This window comes from Ambystoma mexicanum, chromosome 7q (assembly GCF_040938575.1).
Source record: "Ambystoma mexicanum isolate Mex_15411 chromosome 7q, UKY_AmexF1_1, whole genome shotgun sequence".
NCBI classification, from domain to species: Eukaryota; Metazoa; Chordata; class Amphibia; order Caudata; family Ambystomatidae; genus Ambystoma; species Ambystoma mexicanum.
The window spans coordinates 554,959,674-554,982,171 of NC_090941.1; the positions used below are offsets into that span (position 1 = coordinate 554,959,674).

At 50.2% G+C, this 22,498-nt stretch overlaps 1 protein-coding gene across 1 annotated transcript in view; it reads left to right on the forward strand.

Moving 5' to 3' along the window:
* VWA8 (von Willebrand factor A domain containing 8) overlaps nt 1-22,498 on the forward strand; it is a 3,012,337-nt gene that overhangs the window by 429,620 nt on the left and 2,560,219 nt on the right. Inside the window, exon 4 of the mRNA XM_069639376.1 lies at nt 17,431-17,541. Coding sequence (XP_069495477.1) covers nt 17,431-17,541 — 111 coding nt within the window. The remainder of the gene's footprint in view (nt 1-17,430; nt 17,542-22,498) is intronic.

Genomic DNA, 22,498 nt, shown 5'->3' on the forward strand with positions numbered 1-22,498 from the left:
GGGCATTAACAATGCCATTTGAACACATTTAAGAAATACCGATCTGCTAAATAAATATACTTATTTTGAAGGGATTGAACCCATCTATTGACAAGCTTCATTTTGACATTATGAACGGGGACATGCATTCACAAGGTAATTGCAGCGGTAAATATAAAATGAAAAAATTGTTTCATATAATATGCATATCCCCAACTTACAAAAACTTGTGACTCATTTTTATTTTTATTTTTCTCAATCTCTCCATTTGTTTTTCTTTTTATTATGTACTGTTCATTACGTTTTGTTTTTCATCTAATTGCTATAACTGCAAATCTCTCAATAACCCAGGAATCCTCCCCTTCTCCAGCCCTCATTTCTCTGTGATTTGACATTTAACATTAGTGTTCAATACTACATTGACTTAACGTTTGGAAATGTGAATGTAATGTCTTGATTTTGGTTTTGATTATTTTTCATTATTAGTGAATAATATATATGTGAAATAGCAAATAATGCCCTGATTTGAAAAAGGCTGGTATACAAGCTGAAACACGTGTTATCAACAAGGGCAACCACAAATAAAACTAACTTTTGGTTTTGAAATTTAAAATTTGGCGCTGTCTCCAATCTGAGTATCTTTTGTAGTATCATTAAGTAAGAGAAAAGTAGCTGCTTTGATCGCCACGGTAGGGCTGGACTTGGACCCAGATAAATGGGATTCCACTGACTCGGAATGTAGCCCAGAGCTAAAAGCAGAATCTGAATTGAAACAGGATGAGAAATCTATTACTGCTAAGCCGTAACGAGGTGTAGGGCTGACCCCATCCCCATAATCCAGGAGAGGGTTATGAATTTGACAACACTTGAACATTACCCACATCAGGAGGTTGGTGAAATTATTACTCGAATGAGGCTGACGTCTTGGGAGCCCTTACTCGCCTGGATGGCGCGAATGTTCAATGGCGGTCTGTTTATAGAATCCATAGATTCCCCACTTTGTCTACCCTTATCCAGGGACACTAATATACAAAAAGCATTGTAAGATGCGAATGGCCAATCTTCACAAATATCTCTGTTGCATCTTGCATCCCAAGGGTTTAACTGCAAATCTCCGATCACCACGGATTGGCCCACTGATGAAAATAAGTGGTATACATTGAAGGAGGCAGTTAACAAAAATTAGAGAACATGCTATGAAGGAAGCAATTCATGTAGATGAACCGGTACATATGGGGGTGGTGCCACTGTCGGTATCAACAAGAAATCTGGTTATAAGAACTGCCCCACCCGCATATAAGAGTGTCATTATGACTTTGGTAGTAGACATGACTGGGAAGCCAACTGATGAAGTGGTAGACGCAATTCGGCAGTTGTCAGATCTGTGTGAATGGGACAAAGATGAGGACAGACCGAGAGAGAGAGAGAGGGGCACAGTGTAAGAAGTAAAGACGACAGTAGACAAGACAGCAGAGACTCTCGAGTGGCAAGAAAGGACATGTTGGCATTGTTGAAAGATGGTCTGCCACGGGAGGAGATTGAAGGGATTGCAACCAGGGTAATGTATAAGTTATAAAACAAAGAGGGCTTGCTGGGAAGGAACAATAAAAACAAGTTAAAAGACAGGTGGTGTACAAGCAGAAAAGGGACAGTTCACCTTCAACGCCTCCTGAGGAGGAGCTGGAAGAAGGGTCCATGGGGACCCCTTCCCAGTACCAGCCAACAATAATTAAGAAAAACTGTGGGTGGAATGTTAGAGGCAGAAGCCCTAATTCATGGAATTAATTGCGTGGAAAATAGGGGGCTTGCGCGTGAAATCGCGCGCAATTGCCAGTTTGTATATTCATGGAACTCAATGCGCAGGGCTTACCAGGGACTTGCGAGGAATCCGCGTTCGTCCAACACGTCACTGCGACACCACGAACGCCTTGCGCGGGACTCCAAGTGAAAGGGCGTTGAGTCCTGCACAGTCACCTAAAAAGGGGGTGGGACACGTGGAATGGGGAACAACATGCGAAAATATGGGCGTAACGAGGGATGTTGTCATGCATTCTCAGTACCGATCCCTCTCAAGTTCCCACACTACTCCCGCTATTTCCATGTTGCAGCAGCAGGACTGTATACCTGCAACAAGGCAGAAGAAGGAATACCGCCTACGGTGCTCCTGGAAGCTGCATCATCTCCGACACCCTTGGCAGCTCCCATAACGTCTAGCTTCAAGGAATGGCGTCTCCATGGCAACTGTCTAGTTCCATGGCAACTGACTGCGTCTGCGGACAGTCCTACAGACTGAGGCGGGTCTTACGAAGGCAGGGATCACGTGATTCCGCCTCTCTGGTTTCCGCGTCTCCTGGGCATGACGCCATGATGACGAATTACGGCAAGCATCGCGTGACACACGTGTTCTCCACGTGACCCATTCACCATGGCAATGCCATAAATCACGGCTGTGTGCACCGGAACCCCGCTTCTCAGCTGTGGTTCTACTCGGCGTTTTGTGTCTTGTTCTTGCCCACTTTCAGATTTCTTGCTGATTTTGACATCGGATCTTGTTTGCCTGGACTGGCTTCTGCTTTGCCCTTTCTGCTGTGTTGCTACCTTTTGCTCATTGGATTTTGACCTATGGAATCGCTTTACGGACTGGACTGCCTTTGGGTTATCCTTTCTTGTACTTTTGCTCCGGATTGTGCGCTTTTGCTCTGTTCTTGCCTTGGGATGCATGAACACTACTTGGTCTTCTACTGGCCTTGGACTCTATCTTCAAGGGTCCTTGAATCCTCTCTCTAGACCCCAGGTGTCTCCAGTGAGTCTACAGTTTGTCTACAATCTGTCTTCAGGTATCCTCCTCGCTGCTGCAGCATTACTCACTGAGGGAATAGGGACTCCATTTTGGTCTCCTTTTATTTCTGCTGTCCTCTTCCCATCATTTGGCCCCATCACCAACCTCGGGTAGGTGCCCTTATTTTGTATTGCTTGAATATCTCACTACACGGGGGGTATTGTATACACTGTCTAATTTACTCCTTTCTTTGCAGCATCTCAGAGGATTCGGCGTTCCAGTTCCTGGCACCTGTGGCTCTAATAACCGAACAGTGAGTTATTCTTATCTCCCTGTTGGGTGCTTAGAGACGGAGGCATACTTGTTCGACACGACCCACGAGACTTGACAGATGTACCAAAGTAAAATCCTCGCAACTCCTATACGCATCCGAAAACCCTGTATTCGTGGAATTGAATAGGGCTCGCTGGCGCGCGGTAAAATCCTCAAACACGTACACCACGCGATAGCTGGCGGATACATCAATGCGCACAAATACAAATGCATAAAAAGCCAGCACGATCAACAAACACGCGTATGCATCTACGATGAATGTACCATTTGTCGCAGCAGTGATCGTGCGATGCCACAGGAGGAGGAGAAGGAGGATGACCAAGGCCCGGATTTTTCTACCTAGGACCAGCCTTCTTGGGATGTCTGATGACCAGGTCTATGGCAGGTATAGGTTTCCACCTCATATCCTATTAGACCTGGTCACGGAGTGGGAGGATGTCCTTGCATCACCCACCTTGTGCTCCCAAACACTGAGCCTCTTACAAAAGGGGCTCAGTGTACTGCATTTTTTGGCCACTGGGTCATTTCAGCGGACAACTGCCATAGTTGGGGGCATTTCACAGCCCACGCAGTCACGCTGCCTACACCAGGTGTTGGCAATAATGCCTGCACGCCCCTCAGTCAGCAGGCACATCTACATGCCCAGAACATCTGGAGAAAGGCAGGCCATGGTCCAGGAGTTTAATGGGGTGGCTCAATTCCCTAGAGTGCTTGGTGCCATCGATTGCACCATGTTGCTTTGCGTCCACCTAGGGCGACAGAGCACATATATCGCAATCGCAAGCACTGGTATTCCATCAACGTGCAGTTTGTATATGATGCCAAGAGTATCATTACATCTGTATATGCAAACTATCCAGAGTCCACCCATGATAGTGTCATATTCAGAATGTCACCCCTACACCGAGCCCTGGAAGCTGGGAGGCATGGCAACACATGGCTCATTGGTGAGTATAAATGCCTGTGCACATGCATGCTTGTCACACACAAACAAATACACACCAATGACAAACTTCTCACCTGTACAGGGGACAATACCTACCCTGTGAGCACTTACATGATGACGCCAATACGGAATCCTGCCACACCACCCCAGGTAAGATACAACACAGCCCATATTGCAACTCGGGGCATAGTGGAGCGCACATTCGGAGTGCTCCAGTCACGTTTCCGCTCCCTTGACCACTCTGGTGGTGATTTGCTATATGCACCACCATTAGTGTGCAGGATCATTGTGGCAGCATGTGTCCTGCACAATGTTGCAACACGGCGTGGCGTACCGGTGGATATGGTGGTGCCCCCACACCTGCAACCACATGCATGCTGCTTGCACATGGCAGGTTAAAGGGCACGTGGCAAGGCTGCTCTTACCCAGCTTGTGGCTACATTTTTCACTTAGAATACAACCACTGTGGAGTGCACACAGACTTGGCACATTCCAGGTGCCATTCAATAATGACAAAGGGCCAATCATCTGGGCCCACCAAACCACCCTGAGAATATGTCCTTGGAAGTGCAACATTGTGTGCTACGTGTGATGGACTACCCCACTACCACCAGGCCAAACTAGACATCCAATCGCCTGTGTCACATAAACCGTCCCATATGTCATGTTAAATAATCACCAGACTGTGCTATGCTATCGAATGTCAAAGAAGACAGATAAATTGCCAATACACAATACAGGTGTCTCAATGCGCTCGACGATACATGGAACAAGTACAAAAATATCACCCGCTCATAGAGATCGATACTATTCGGCACAGGAACAGTAATTTCATACTAAACTATATTCACTATCAACAGTGAATGTAACAGTGAATCTGTCGGACAGTGATTCATCATATTTTCACAAGTGCATCAATATGACATCATGCAGGGACTGAGGACAGGGTGGAACAGACAGTCACCGTACCTGCATAGTGCACTCGGAAGGAGCAAGTGCACAGATGTTCAGAGGGGTGTGGTATTCGGAGGGTGGTAACAGGTTCAGGGGTGGTTCAAATGCAATGAGTCAGTGGATGCTTGGCTAAGTGCAGAGGGATGCAACTCTCTGTTCATTCCCCAAGTGCAGTGATGATGACACTAGTCCACGTCATGGAGGCAACTGCCCCACCAATTGCTAGGGTTGACGGGGGCGTGTGAGACCTTTAGGCACATCAAGCAGACAGTCATGAAGCAGCCAGGACAAATGGAAAGGAGAGTGTGAGAGAGCAGAGGGATTGCTTAGCAGGGAAGAGGGAGAGAATTGAATTGATTGTTCATTTGTATAGCGCCAATACACAACGTGTTTCAAAGCGCATTCAAGGAGGGAGTGAACATGGGAGAATACAGTTACATTCTTGCAAGTCCTTGAAACAATTCAAAATGTGAATAAAAACGATCTTAATCAGCCTGGCAACATTTCAGATAGTGCAAGTGCAAGGAACAATAAGGGAAACATTTGACAAAACAAGCTGTTAAATTACTATGCCTGACAACAATTGATGTAGTGCCGGAATATCAACAATAGGAGGAGGTAAGGGGGGGTATGGAGCGAGGGAGAAGGAGAGGAACAACACAAGCGACTAACATACTCAGTCTGATGACGATTCAGAATAGTACTGGAGGGGGAAATGGGAGGAGAAGACAAGGAGGGAAGGGGGAGAGACAAACAAGCTGCTATCACAAAGGTCATGAGACAAATGTTAGAGTAAGTGCTAATAAACAGTAATAGGGAGGGGAGGAGGAGAGGGCAGATGGATGCGAAAGACGGGCGCCTACAATTACTATGCCTGATGGCAATTGTGGTAGTGCTGGAATTTAACAGAAGAGGGGAGGGATAAGGGGTGAGGGAGGAGGAGGACAAAACAAGCGACCAACGTACTAGGCCAGACAGACTTTCAGAGTAGTGCTGGAGGGGAGGGGTAGGAGAAGAACAAAGGAGGGGGGGCACCGCCAGGCAACTATCATACAAGTCAGGAGGCAGATATGAATAGCAAAGTGCCAGAGAACAGATAGGGGGAGAAAAAGGGGGGTAACAACAGACCATTATGGGGGGCAAAGGGGGAGAGGGGCACACACACAGCCATCACAGGGTGCAAGGGGGGTGAGGGGCACACACACAGACATCCAGGGGGGAAAGGGGTTGAGGGCCACACACACAGCCATCATGGGGGCAAGGAGGGTGAGGGGCACACACACAGCCATCACGGGGTGCAAGGTGGGTGAGGGGCACACAGACAGCCATCACGGGGTGCAAGGGAGGGTGAGGGGCACACACACAACCATCACAGGGGACAAGGAGGGTGAGGGGCACGCACACAGCCATCTCGGGGGGGTAAGGAGGACGAGGGGCACACACACAGCCATCACTGGGACAAGGGGGGTGTGGGGCACACACACAGCCATCTCGGGGTGCAATGAGCACACACACAGCCATCACAGGGTGCAAGGGGGTGAGGGGCACACACACAACTACCACAGGCTGCAAGGGGGTGAGGGGCACACACAGCCATCACGGGGGACAAGAGGAGTGAGGGGCACACACACACCCATCACAGGGGGTAAGGAGGGTGAGGGGCACACACACAGCCATCACGAGGTGCAGGGGGGGTGAGGGGCACACATACACACAGTGCCCCGTTCCCATGCAAACACCACTGAAGTGTCAGCAAATGCCATGAATTCGCCTGTTTATGGAACTCAACTGCCTTGCATACGATGCACACCATCGGGAGACACTCTATTTACATGGAATGCAATGCAGAGTAACAGCATGAAATACATGCACTTACATGATCACAGTTGACACCAGAAAGAGAATATGCATACAACACAGAGTGCAGGAGCAACACAGGGTGAATGGCCATTGACATTGATATGTACATGAGTACATTTTACCACACCAGAGAGAGAGTGGCACAGAGAGTGAATAACAAGGAAATGACAGATCAAGGAGTCAATGGCCTGGTTTACCAATGTACAATGACATGCTGCACAGCAGAGTCGGTGCGCCCATTGAGGTATCTGCATAGGTAGCTTACACAGTGACATGAGCTCCAATCAAATGACCACAACGCCATGTGAGCACGCAAAGGACATACAAGAGAACTGACACATACAGCAAAGATGACCAACAATGAAGCATGCCAACATGCAAGACAGTGCAAATGCTTACCAAATAACTGTGTGTGAATGTTGTAAATCCCACATGACCTTCACCAGTTCACCAGTAAGTGTGTTTCCTAATTTGTTAAAGGAACAACATTGTCTGAAGGAGGGCATGAGGAGTGTGGACTCTGCATGGTGCAGGATGTCTCAGCCGGGACAGCAGTCACCACCACATCACGGATTTCCGGAACAACATGGCTGAACATATTAAAGCACCCAATGTGCAGTATAATTGACACAGCACACATGTGCCATAGGAAAACGAAGCTATGATTACCTGCACATGCCGTTCGGTGCACCCCCATGCAAACATGCTAGATTAGTTCACTAGGCATGCCTGCACATACACCACTGAATATGTATAGTCCCTGAGGAGTTAATGGCACACCTCAAGGGCAATCAATGCAAAAAACAACAAAGACCACAACCAGGAAACGGCAAAACAAAATATGACATGCCAACATCTGGCCATGGGGGGGCGGTGCAAAAAAAGAGAATAAATGTCCATCTTGGACTGGCTGGGGTATCCACCCAGGAGGGGGAGGGGCAAGGTGCAAGTCAACACCCACATGTGTGGATGTTGATAAAAAAACAATTCCCTACATGGTACATGGACCACGCTGCTATCATGGATTGGAAGGGCTGTCGCCACCTTCCTGTGTAGAATGCAAAGGTGGTAGTGGTAATGAAGGTTGACCATGTATGGCCCTGGCCTGGTCTTCCATGGCAGCGGCCAGGCGGGACACAGATGGATGCATCTGCAACATGAAGCCTCAGAGGTCCGCATGCAACACCTCACGGGATGCACAGAGTTCCTCCGAGATGGTATGAATCAACAGTTGCAGCTGCTGTTTGCACTGTGTACTGAGGGCTGCCTCTTGCACTCCCATTGAAGCTCTAATGGCCAGTAACACTTGCCTCTGGCTTCCCTGTGGGTCCAACCCTCTGCAAGCAAGGATGCCTGCAGACTCCTCAGTTCAGCCCGTCGGCTCCTGTTGCTGGCCTCCATGTGCAGCCTGTGTGAGCGGCATGTGGACCGCAATGCCTGCAGCTGGTGCTCTATCTGTGTTTGTCGGGAGAACATGGAATTGACCACCCTATCCATGCCCTGATCCAACATCTCTTAGGAAGCCCCTTGTTGCTGTGCAACACGCAACATTGACTGCGCCCACACTCTCTCCCCAACCGCGGCATGTCCACAACATGTTTGTGCCCCACGCCTGCTGGACCCAAGGGAGCATGGCCCTTAATGTTAAGCTGCTGTCTGTGGCTGCAGGACTGTAACCCTCCCTTGGTCATCCATTCCAGGACCAAAAGCCAAAAGAGTGGAGTGTGGCCTTGCAGCCGCAACCACCGCAGAGGGACGTGGCAACACTGACTGGCCCTGTGAGGGGACGTTATCCTCTGCAGACACACGGGCTACATCAGCACCATCACTTGATGTACTCAACTCCAACAGCATAGAGGAAGAATTGACATCCGGTTCACCACCAGAGCCACTGGTAGAATTGGAGGTGGACTCATACTGAGTAATGCCCCAGATGGACTGTACCACCAGTGCATTCTCCTGGGCTGCCACAACACATGCTCCACTGGTGCTTTGTTGGTGCTCTGCCTCCCGTTCCTCCTCTACCTCCTCCCCTGAATCTGGTGGCTCATCACCTGCACATGGACACATAAAGACATGAAGAATCCTGTTAATTGCATCTACTACACACACTGTCATCACAATGTTTTCCTGCAACATATTTACATGCATGTTAACATGCCATTATTTGCATTCACAGACTATGCACAAAAATCTCTGAGATCATGGCGTAAGCAGAATTTCCACCACATCCCATGTCCCTGACCATGTAAGAACTGCACACATTGTGAATACACATGTATCTGGCTCAGAAAATCCTGCCCCATGGCAAAGCAACCAGTAGCCTGAAATATGTTAAATCTGACTGAACAAAGGATGTGCTACATGCCATTAGGGTACATGAGAACATGCCCACACACAATCACAGCCAAGTCCACTACAATTACATCTAACACCAGTGTACCACTGGCACAGGGAGTGCACACAATGTGGAAATGCACAGAGTGTGGTGTCCCAGGTGTGTGATGTGGAGAGAGTGATGACATGTGCTGGGAGATAGGAAGAAGGGACAGTGGGACACGAGGGACAGGGCCATGCACCCATGGGGGCTGTGTTGAGTGTGGCAGTTCAACATGGAAGACTCCAACCAAATATCTTGAAAGGGGCTGAGTGCCATAGCTGCGGCAGGGATTTGCACAGTGTAGTAAAATGCTATGTCACTCATGGCACAATGACCCGCCCGCTGACAGTGTTCATGGAAGGTATGGGTAGCATGAAACCACCTATGGACATATGTGGATGGCATTTCTACTACATGCAGTGCATGATGTGTAACACGTGCTTCAGACACAAGCACTTGACTGGCGTAGCTGAGTCACTAACATCACTGATGTACATAGCCAGATGCCACGTTGTGTTGGCATGCCGGAAATGTCTTTTAGTATCTGATGGTTGTGGATGACTACTGTCCCTAAGCCATGTTCAACCGATGTGCAGCACACAGTTTGCATGCACTCTGCAGTACACTAAGCACGGGTCAGTACACCTTGACATGGTTCACCCATGGCAGTCATACAAATGCAGGCAGAAGTGCTACACAATCATACACATTCATTAATCTACATACACATATTCTGGATGCACACGCTTCATCACTCACTGGACGTTTCCTCGTAATCTGGCAGGCTTCCCACACCTTGGACCTGATCCACATGAATAAACCTGCTGATGGCCTCTTCATGTGGCGTGAGATCCTTCTTCTGTGGTGACCCACCTCCTGTCACCAGAGCAGAAGCAAGATTGGCACCCAGCTTTGATTTGGTTCGACGGTGGAGGTCATTCCACCGGTTCATGACCCGCAAGCGGTACGCCTCCTCCAAGGCGTTGATGCCATCCGTGACTCGCTGCCAGTGGACCATACGCAGTATGTGTGCTCCCTGGCCGAGTGCACATGTCATGGTGGTGGTCGCGCACGTAGTCCACAAGGACCTTGTCACTTCCAACAGGCTGGTGCCAAACAGGAGGGGCGCAGGGGCCGGATTAACACCACCGACATACGGGTCCTGGAGAAATTCTACCCAGTGCTGCACACCCAGATCTGCGATTTGCAGCTCCGTCTGGAGTCGTAAAATGAGTGTCCATGTGTTGCTTCCCTCCACAGTGCATGTGCATGTTGATGTATGGTGGGAGTGTGCACCTTGGCCTTACATCAAGTATGCCTCTTGTACGGATGTCTGTGTGCATAACCCAGACAGTGCTCTACGTGTGTTCTATGAACCATGTGTAATTTCAATGGTCTTACCTTTGCATTGTGTGTTGTACTGCAGCATTTCACGATGTGCACATGGTTCGTCACCTGTGTCTGATATGTGCATGTGCGATAGGTGTGACAGATGGGTGGTGTTGTCAACATCATGAACATGCATGGTGTTCATGTGAATGTGTCTTAGATGTGACTGTGTGACTGGCCATCCCTTCTGGATGGATGTAACAGGTGCATGTCAATGTGTGACCTAGTCTTGTTGCGCAATTGCTGTTGAGGGGTCTCTGATGTAATAGCTCATTGCATTGCTTGGGGACTGTCAGGTGATGTGTGTGCATGACATGTGTATGGCCCATGATGCATGTGTGTGTAGCATGCGCAATTGATAGGTTGTGACAGTACAATGTCCGTGGATGGCATTGTCTGGTGTGAAGGACCTAAATGTATGTGTATGCATGTACATTGCATGTACCTGTGTGTTGTGGATGGTGATGATAGTTGTACCCTTTAGCAGTGTACTTCATCTGCATATTTTATGTACCAAACACACATTGGTGCAGTACCCTAATGTTTGTGTTCAATATCTCCTTATCCACAGTTTCGTTGGAAGAAGAGGGCGGAGAAAGTGCTGTGGAGCAAGGCAGCAGGGATGCCGCTGCCGGGCAGAGACGCAGGGCCCAGTCACGCTCCCTGGACACAACATCTTCGGGGAGCGAGGAGACTGGTGCCACGTCTCAAACATCAGCCACAGCTGCTGAGGGGAGGTCCAAGAGGGCAAAGGTGGATGTGGACTCCTCAGCAGCAGGAGTAGGGCATGTGAGCACACACAGGGGCCATCCATGGCGGAAGACGCTGGGGAGACATCCAGGTTGGCAGGGGAGGAGATGGGGGCTGTATTAGCCCAGTCCACGGGGCCTGGCGGCGGCGGTGAGGTGGCTGTGACTGGTGCAGTGCTGACTCAGGGGCATGAGGCAGTGCAAGTCACAGTGGAGGGGCCTGTGCCAAATCCTGTCCCTGGGCAGTGCCGGACCCATCCACAGGTGTCGGTGTTTCCACCCAGACCAACACCCCACTGCCTGCGGATGTTGCCATTCGAGACAGAGTGGAACCCCTGCCAGCCAGTAATGCGAGGCGTACAGCCGTCATTCATGATGATGTGCAGGCTTGCAACCGTAGGCTTGCACATCATCACAATGGCATCTGGCATCTCATGAACTGGCTATCAGCATTCCTGGTCTCGAATTTGATGTGTGGGCTGGCCACGTATGCAACCCCCTCCTCGCCTTGCTCCTTTGTGTGCCAGTCGTCCACCTGGGTGCCTTCCGGGCCAGATACCACCAGGGCCCCCTGTGCACCATTCCCGACCATGTCGGCCCGTCTGGCGGAGCTAACATCCTTGCATGAGTTGGGAGTCGCCAGTGGAACAGCTGAGGTTGTAACCATGCCGATCCAGGGAATGACAGGAGCAATGGCAATGGAGGGAGAGCAGGCACCCAGGAGCAGGGCAGGGGGCCAACACCAGGTGATGTCATCAGCCGGGAGGGTGTCCACAAGAAGCAGGCACCGGAAAGTTTGGCAGCAGCAGGCTCGAAGTAGGAGGCTATTGTACTCCAGGCAGCCTATCTCAAGGAGGCAGGTATCCAGCGTCAGGCAGGATGCAAATGTGGACCTCCGAATGAGGATGTCTTCCGTGTTCGTGCGATACAGTCAGCAAATCCGGGCAGAGAGGCAGAGGGCTCTGGAGGCAAGAGTCACCATGGCCAGGGTGGAGATTGCACCGCGGCGGGCAGAGAGGCAGGCTGACATCCTCAGGGAGTGAGAGGGGATGGAGAGGTCCATGCTGGAGTCCCTGCAAGCCCTCGAGGAGAGAGTGGAGGCCCTCCCAGGGGAAGTGGACGCAGTATTCGATGATGCCCTGGCTGAGACATTGAGTGACATCGGTGACAAGGAGGACTAGACCGCTGCTTGTGTACATATTTTGTAGATATAGGTTTCCTTTCATTTTTCATTATAATTTGGAGCTTAGATCTCAGACATTACTCCATGTTTTTGTACTTAGTTCTGTAGGTGTAAGTTTCCTTTTATTTTTTATTTGTTTTGGAGTGGACCCTGGACTATCCTCCATGTTTTCTTGCATTCGTTTTTTGGTGTGTTTGAGGTGTTTTATTTGTAATTTTATAGATTCTTTAGTGTAAATACTTTTTTATACACTTGGACATTATTTTTCTATTTTTACATAGACATCTTTTGAGATTATGATTTCTGATTTATCATTTTATTTTCAGTATGTATGGTTATAATACAACTGTTTAATATATTTATTTTTCACTCTCGCAGTCATTGTCGCTCACAGTTATTTTTGCAGTGTGCCTGTTTGGTAGTCCATTTAGTAGCCCTGATCCTGCCCATTGTTAGTGATGTGTGTGGTTGCTTACTTGCATGTGTTGTGTTTGGGGTTTATTTGCGGGGTGACTATTCACATGGGGCGGACCGGTGGTGGTGTGTGAAGTGGGATTTTGTGTGTGCACTGTCAAATGGCATTTCCTTCACATGTGCAGCCTCACTGTGTATTTGGCCTCTCTGTGTTTGTGAGTGGAGTGGGTGGGGTGACTGTGGGAGTGTTACATGGTCAGGACATTTGCACATGATTTTCTTGATGTTGTGTAACACACAGGTGGTGCTTTCCCCTTCACCAGCATGTGTTAATACAGTTAGGATCATCTCTGGTGTTGGTCACCCCCTTGCACTGGAATACACTATTGGCATTTCTTGGGATTTACACATTGGCTGTCCATTGCAGTTGTCTCTGTGTGTGGTGCACTGTCTGATTGCCATGTCCTTCACAAATGGGCAAACCAGTGATGTGTTCATTAGGGATTATCTCCTAGGAATGGCAGATGAAAGAAGCTCAGGCTGTGGGACACATGGCCAGTATATTTTCATGGGGCAAATATTGAGGTTAGTTTGGCATCTGTCATTGGTGAACAATTTATCCCTGGAGATTGGTGCCATGACATTGTCACATGGACAGCAGGCCCTCACTTTTGCATTCACGTGTGTATATTGGGAGATGGTTGGGGACAGCTAGTCTGTTTGCCCAGCTGTCACACTCATGGATGTGGCCCTGGTGAATGCATTGATTTTTGTTTGCAAGATACATGTTCCGGTGTATATCCAGGCTGGTGTCACTACATGGCAGTCAAGGTGCACAACACACAATCGATAGAGTGATGATGTGTCAGTATGTCGGGGTTCATCATTCAGGTGATGTCTCATGTGGAGGGGGCTGCCTGCAGGATGGGGGCTTGGGTGATGGGGGCTGTGGTGTCCCATGTGGAGGGGGCTGTCTGCAGGGTGGGGGTATGGGTGATGGGGGTTGGGGTGTCCCATGTGGAGGGGGGTGCCTGCAGGGTGGGGTCACGGGTGATGAGGGCTGGGTTGTCCCATGTGGAGGGGGCTGTCTGCAGGGTGGGAGTATGGGTGATGGGGGCTGGGGTGGGGGTTTCCCATGTGGAGGGGGCTGCCTGCACAGTTGGGGCATGGGTGATGGGGCTGGGGTGTCCCATGTGGGTTGGGGGTGGGGTCACGGGTGATGGAGGCTGGAGTGTCCCATGTGGAGGGGCTACCTGGAGGGTGGCGGCACAGGTGATGGGGGCTGGGGTGTCCCATGTGGAGGGGGCTGCCTGCAGGGTGGTGGCACGGATGATATGGACTGGGGTGTCCCATGGGGAGGGGGCTGCCTGCAGGTTGGGGGCATGGGTGATGGGGGATGGGGTGGGGGTGACCCATGTGGAGGGGGCTACCTGCAGGGTGAGGGCACGGGTGATGGGGTCTGGGGCCAAGGGGTCCCATATGGAGGGGGCTGCCTGCAGGGTGGTGGCACAGATGATATGGGCTGGGGTGTCCCACGTGGAGGGGGCTGCCTGCAGGGTGGGGGAACCGGTGATGGGGGCTGGGGTGCCCCATGTGGAGGGGACTGCCTGCAGGGTGGGGTCACGGGTGATGGGGACTGGGGTGTCCCATGTGGAGGGGGCTGCCTGCAGGGTGGTGGCACGGATGATATGGGCAGGGGTGTCCCATGGGGAGGGGGCTGCCTGCAGGGTGGGGGCATGGGTGATGGGGGCTGGGGTGGGGGTGACCCATGTGGAGGGGGCTACCTGCAGGGTGAGGGCACGGGTGATGGGGTCTGGGGCCAAGGGGTCCCAAATGGAGGGGGCTGCCTGCAGGGTAGTGGCACAGATGATATGGGCTGGGGTGTCCCATGTGGAGGGGGCTGCCTGCAGGGTGGGGGCATGGGTGATGGGAGCTGGGGTGGGGGTGACGCAGGGTGAGGGCACGAGTGATGGGGCTGGGGTGTCCCATGTGGAGGGGGCTTCCTGCACGATGGGGGCATGGGTGAAGGGGGTCTGGGGTATCCCATGTGGAGGGGGCTGCCTGGAGAGTGGGGCCACAGGTGATGGGGTCTGGGGTGGGGGTGTCCCATGTGTTCGGGGTGTTCCGGCAAGGGGGGCTGCACAGGTGATGGGGGCTGGGGTTTCCCATTTGGAGGGGGCTGCCTGCAGGGCGGGGCATGAGTGATGGGGCTGGGGTATCCCATGGGGAGGGGACTGCCTGCAGGGTGGGGGAACGGGTGATGGGGGCTGGGGTGTCCCATGTGGAGAGGGCTGCCTGAAGGGTGAGGGCATGGGTGATGGGGTGTCCCATTTGGAGGGGGCTTTCTGCAGGGTGGGGGGACGGGTGATGGGGTATCCCATGCGGAGGGGGCTGCCTGCAGGGTGGGGGCACAGGTGATGGGGTCTGGGGTGTCCATGTGTTGGGGTGTGTTCCCAGAAGCGGGGTGCACGGGTGATAGGGATGAGGTGTCCCATGTGGAGGCGGCTGCCTGCAGGGTGGGGGCACAGTTGATGGAGCTGGGGTGTCCCATGTGGAGGGGGTTGCCTGCAGGGTGGGGGGACGGGTGATGGGGTATCCCATGCGGAGGGGGCTGCCTGCAGGGTGGGGGCACAGGTGATGGGGTCTGGGGAGGGGGTGTCCATGTGTTGGGGTGTGTTCCCAGAAGGGGGGTGCACGGGTGATAGGGATGAGGTGTCCTATTTGGAGGGGGCTTCCTGCAGGGTGGGGGCACGGGTGATGGGGGCTGGGGTGTCCCATTTCGAGGGGGCTGCCTGCAGGTTGGGGACACCGGTGATGGGGGCTGGGGTTTCCAATGTGGAGGGGGCTGCCTGCAGGGTCAGGGCACAGGTGATGGGGGCTGGGGTGTGCCATGTGGAGGGAACTGCCTACAGGGTGAGGGCAAGGGTGATGGGGCCTGGGGTGTGGGTGTCCCATCAGGAGGGGGCTGCTTGCCGCAGATTGCGAGGTGCAGATGCACAATTTGGCTGGGATGAGGCTGGGGATTGCAATGTCTTTTCGCAAAATTATGCTGGGGTGTGGCGATGGGATCGCGGGGTGTTTTTGCGTGATTACGCTGGGGTGCGGCCATGGGATCGCTGGGTGTTTTTGCGCGATTATGTTGGAGTGCGGCCCAGAATTGTGAGGTGTTTACGTGCAATTTCGCTGGGGTGTAGCCAGGGATCACGGGGTGTTTTTGCACGATTACGCTGGGGTGCGGCCAGGAATTACAAAGTGTTTTCACGCGATTACGCTGGGGTACATCCCGGAATTGCAAGGTGTTTACGTGCTGGGTGCGGCCGGGGATCTAATCTAGGTAGTTCATGTATTGAACTTGTTGATAACCCGGTTAAAGTCAAAACACTGTTATTTAACTTGGATTGCATTAACACCATCAAGTCTATGCATTTGTATTCTTCCTTGAGTCCCTTACATGGAGAACACAAGCAGGCAGGGACTGTATCTCCTTACATGGCCATCTACCTAAATAAGTATACAAGGCATTTCTTCCTGCATTCTCGTTGTAATTTGATTCTGACTAAACAGATTTTTCAGAGATGTGGTTTGTTCTCGTCAGTGCAAGCAGCCTGCCTTTTAAGTAATATGGATAACCAACAGGAAACCCTTAGGCATCTATTGGTTTCATGTATGGCTATCTAGGCTGCAAGAGAGTTATTTAAGAAAATTTGAAGGTATGCTCATGACGGGTCAGGAGGATTTAGCATGGCCAATCTGCCTAGCGCGCTCTACCACTGGCACAGTTCTTGCTGTTACTGGTTTTCTAAGGGGCTTGAAATTGGAGGCCCATTTAACTGGAGTGTGAGGGCTATCTGGAGCTGTTCATTCTTTTACTGCTAATATGTGTTTTAAATCTATGAATTGCATAATGATATTTTGAATTCCACATTAATTTTATGAAATGGTGCAATTTTTTTGCAATTGTTTGATTTTATGTATATGTGTGTAATGTGTTACATAGTTTGTGTTTTCTTTTTCCTTATGTAAACTGTAAACGAAAAATGGTTAAAGGTTAATTTTGATTTGTCTTTGTAACCAAATAATAACTATATATATATATATATCTTCTAGATATTTCCTTTATGGCCTTCATACAAATCCCCAAACACAAAGAATTAATGTCACACAGATATGTTTGTCTTGCATCAGTTGACCTGGGAATTCAAATCTTGCTCCTCATAGCTGTTGGTGTGAAGCTCCAGGCTACACGCAGGAGCTAAATAGCTCCCAGCTCTGTGCAACTTCGCTCCTTGGAGCTGCATTGTGTAATTACTTCATTTTGTCCTGCCTTAGTTCCCACATTTTGAGCCCTTGGAAATTGGATAAATGCAACCACAGAAAACACTGTTGTATTTTATTCACTGAATGAGTTTCATTGATAAATTCAGACCTTTGATTTGTGTAATAACTTTTCATCACTCTCCATAGGAGCTAACCAGACGTGAGGTGGAGTACATTGCGCTGTCCAGAGACACAACAGAAACCGATCTAAAACAGAGGCGAGAGATTAGATCCGGAACCGCGTACTACATCGATCAGGCAAGTCTTGCCCCTGCTCCCCCTTTAATGTTCACGCCTGGTCCAATTTATACTGCTTCCTGAAATTACAACATCAAGAGCATGGGCAGAGGTGTAAATTGGATTCCAAAAAAATTGCTGAAATGTGTTGCTAAGCACTTGGTTTTGCTGTCACCTTCTAAATATAGTATTTAAGTGTTAAGTAAGTGAGGAAGCTGATACAAGCTCAGGCAATTCGCTGCAAAATCCTTTTTTCCAAGCGTTTCTGTGAAGACTGAGAATTCTGGTTTATTTCAGGCATTTGTTTTTCAGCTGTTTGAAGGTGATAGGGGAGGAAATATAGCTCAGGGGCAACACGTTTGTCTTGTTAGCAAGAAAATGCAGTGCAACACAGGTTCGATTCCCGATTCCACGCATAGAAACCAATTGCTGGTATTAAGTGCGTTATAAAAGAACAATTATAATGAAAAATAATAAATAGGGATAGAGAGCCTTTAGATTCAGTGTTTCATGTATTGTAGTGTTTGGTGTGCTACAGATCCACTGGGATAGATAGTCCTGTCACACCTCCTCATAAGATACCTTCGTCCTGTAGACGCAAAAAGAAAGTTGAGCAGGAAATCAATGCCCTGTGAACGGTGTAAAAGAAAGTTCAAGTTAAAAAAAATGCATACATTTCCCTGAAAATTTCAAATGTATGTATTTATAAGAACACATGCAGCAAACAACATTCTGATGCAAAGGAATTGAAGTCATTTGATCTGAAATGCGAGATTACTGAGGATGAACCATGGTGGATAATCTCCCTGTGTATCTCGCTTTCATTGCTGTTCCTTTTGATAAGGATAAAGGACCTTGGTACCATTCTGTATGTGTTTAAAATAAAAGCATCAAACTCCAACTAAGCTTAAGAATGAAAATCAAACAAAACATGTGTCTTTTTCTGTGGAAGTTTAATTCTGCCTTGATAATGACATGTTTTATGCTTCAAAACTAGGAGGCCCTTTATATTTGGCGATTTAATTTCGTGCTGAAATGCCATGCAAATAGATTTTCGTTACCGGAGAGCAAGAGAAATGACCTGCACCAGCTTCATTGCAACAAGTGATGCAGTGGAATGCTCCATGAACTGTGCTGCTTGTATGCATAGGGATACTAGGTAGAAAACATCTTATTACAACAGCATCCTCAAAATAAACTCAGCATACCTGATGACTATAAGATCTTATTATAATCTACCAACAAAGACTTTTTGAAATGTACAGTAAGTTGGGCATTTTAACTATAATGTCCTAATCCACCACGCCTGCTTGAAAGACTCTGCAGAAAAGAGAGACATGGTCCTTCACCTGTTTTGAGGGATCTGAGACTGGTGAGCAAGCAAAGGTATCCACGACCAGTGGGAGAATCAAACCATCACTATAACTCTGTCTGACACATTGGAGTGTGACAAGTCCTTTGGTGTTGTCACTTCTCCCCGGGAGGGGGACCCTTCCCATGGGGTCAGGGAGGTGAGGCTGCTACCTGATATTCCCCCTCAGGTGGTACTCCGCAGGAGGATCCCATGGGAGTGGCCCTCCTCTGTGTGAGAAGTGAAGACTATTGAGGGAGAACGCATTATGTTAACCACCATGCCAACAGACATTGCTCACCCAACAACATGGCTAGGGCACAAGCACCCGACCCTCTAAATCTCTAATTTCTTCTGCTTAGTTATCTCATACATAGCAGCCTTGTAGACGATACTATGACGAGGAAGAGTGAGGGAACAGTGAATATGGATGACTCCAAAAGTACTGACACAAAGAAGACCAGGGCAGTGAAGAGCTCTACGCAGAACCAAGGCAAACATGCAGACAGAGGTACAGACCTTCTGCAGCAAAGCCCTCGCAGGACAAGGCCGCATTGTTGAGCAACCAGGTGTTTAGCGGCGATGCGGTAGCGGCGCAGACTGTGAGCATGGATGTCCTCACCCTCCTGTCTGCGGCCACAAGGTAAGAAGATTCGGGGAATGTTAGCTCTGCTTCATTCCAGACAGCCCCCTGACCTTGCACCCCTCTTGCATACCCTTTGCTCCCCCTGCAACTGAATCCCCCACCCCATGCACTTGCATCTCCCCTCTTCGTGCGCACCCTTCAACTCAGGCTGCATGCGCTCCTTTGTTTCCCTACCCATGTGCGTTCCCTCGCATCGTATGTCCCCTCATCCTGTTCGTGTGCGTGCGCTCCCACACAACCTGGCCACGTGTGCTCCCTTGCTTCTCTAGCCGTGTGGGCTCCCTTGCATCGTAGGTCCCTGCATCTTGTTGCGTCCCCCTGTGGTTCCCTTCCTTCCTCTCGCATCTCAGCCCTTCCCTCTTTGATCTATTGTGCACTATTCTGATACTGTCTCGTGCTCCACTGTTTTTCTGGCATTACTTTATATTGCCTGCATTATTCTTCTAGATTCCTGTTGTGTTCTGTGAGTTGCTGACTGTATTGACTTTGTGTTTGCTCTCCCGCGTCTTATCAACTTTCTTTCCCCTCCTGCTATCCCTACTTACCCCTCTCTGGCTCTTCTGCCACCTCCTTCCTCTGCCACATCTTCGGCACCCTCTGCTGCTTCTCTGGCCAACCAGTTGCCTCCCTCCTCCACCACCCCTCTGGCACTCTCTTCTCTCTCTCTGACTAACCTGCCTTCTCCTTCCTCCTCTGCCCATCCTCAGGCACCTCCAACACTTCTGCAGGTTGTACCTCTGGCCTCTACCCCCCCCCCCGAAAGTCCTTCAACTGTGGCAACCTGCTCGACATCGCTACTCTCAACTCTCGTTCAGCTGTCAAACACTCCTCGGACATCTGCCGTCTACTGGAAGAGCTTGATTTGGATGTCCTTGGCCTCACCGAGACTTGGTTCACAGCCAGCTCTGTATCGAGTTTTGACACTTTCCTTCTCGATGGCTACAAGATCCTCTCCGAACCGAGAACCAACCGTCCCGTTGGGGGTGCAGCCTTGATTTACCTGGAGTGGATGCGTGCTTCTATCATTCCAATGCAGGACTACTCCTCCTTTGAATGCCTGGTCTGCAGGCTCTCTATCTCTACTGGCCCCTCTTTCACTTTGCCCACTATCTACAGGCCGCCTGGCCAGGTCGTCCTCTTCCCCTCTGAGTGGGCGGACCTCTCCTCCTCGCTCCATGCCTCTACCTCTCAACTTCTCCTCCTCAGAGACTTGAACATCCACCTGGATGCTGGCAGCTCTTCTTCCTGACTCTTTTGCAACCTCTGCAATTCTCTCTCTCTCTCTCTCTCTCTCTCTCTCTCTCTCTTTCTCTCTCTCTCCCTCTTTATTCTTCCCTCGGGCCCAACTCACTCTGCAGGGCACACCCTAGATGTTTTGATCTCATCAAACCTTCCTTTCTCTAACCCTCTCACCACTCCTCTCTCTTGGCGTGATCACTTGCTCCTTTCTTCCCACCTCTCTTTCTTACCCGTAGGTGAAGCCGACTCCAGCACTGCCACCTACATTCTTGGTCATCCGACCCATGAAGCGTGTCAGTTGAGGCTTTCGCCGGTATTTTCTCTCTTCCTCCTGCACCTTTGGCTGACTCATACCCTGACACAGCCCTCTCTAACCTTCATCTCTCCATCTCTAACACGGGGGATGTCCTTGCCCCTGTTATGATGATCCGCTTGAAGCCCAAATCCACGTGCAACTCTTGGTACGATTCCGACCTCGCCGCCTTAAACGCAAGTGTAGGGCAGCAGAGAGGAAGTGGAGGGCATCGGGCGCACCCCCTGACAAACCAGCCTGCTCCAAAGGCTGTCCTCTCTAAGAAGAGAGCCTACATCCAAGCCCTCATCTCTGCAGCATCTAACAACTCGACAGAACTTTTCAAAATTTGCAAGGAAATGGCCAATCCTGCTGCAGTCTCTACCTCCCCTGTTCTCTCACAGGCCCTCTGCACAGCCTTGGCCTCTTATTTCACCACTAAAACTCAGGACAGCCTATCTACCCTCTCTTCCTCTAACTCCTCTTCTACCACTCCTGGCCCGTCTGAGGCTGTCTCTCCTCCTCTTTTCTCCTCCTTTCGCTTGTTCACCCCTGACAATGTTTCTAGACAACTCCGATCTATGAAAATCTTGTCAAAGCAGGGTCCCGTCTGCTCATCCAGAACCATCAAGGCGCACATCGACACCTTTGCTGCAGCCTTGGTCAATTTCTGCCATCACTCCTTTGCCACTGGAACTTTCCCCTCCCCCTTAAACACTCCCTTTTGCACCCCCTTCTAAAGAAGCCCTCGGCCGATCCTTCCTCTCCGGCTAACTATTGCCCGATCTCCATCACTCTTTTCCTGGGCAAACTTGTGGAAAAGCTGGCCATCTCCCAGCTTAATCTACATACTGAATCTGTTGGTTGCCTCCATGACCACCAGTCTGGCTTCAGATCTGCCAGAAGCATGAAAACTGCTCTCCTGAACACCTGTGAAGACTTGCTCTCCAATCTTCACTCTAATCTCCTTTCTGTCATTCTCCTCGATCCCCTGCTTTTGACACGGTAAACCATACCATCCTGCTCAATCGCCTCTCCGACAACCTTGGTATTACTGATCAGGCCATGGGATGGTTGACCTCCTTTATCACCGACCGACCCTCTCAGGTCCATCTGGGTTCTTTCCTCTCTTCTATCTCTCTTTCTCTAGTTGTGGTGTTCCCAAGGGGTCTAACCTCTCTCCCTGGCTGTCCAACCACTACCTGCCACCTCTTGCCCACTGCATCGCTACTTTCTGCTTCAGTTTTCAATGTTTTGCCGATGACAGTAGGCTCTCTTTCAGGCTCCCCTCAGCCACCTCTGCTTCTTCTCTCATACCAGGATGTCTGGCCGCAATTCAGAAATGGTGTGCCGCCAATGATCTCTGCCTTAATGACAGTAAGACTGAGATCCTCCTCATTGTTACTCACCGCTCCGTATGCTGTTTGGAGCCTGGGTAACACGACCTTGC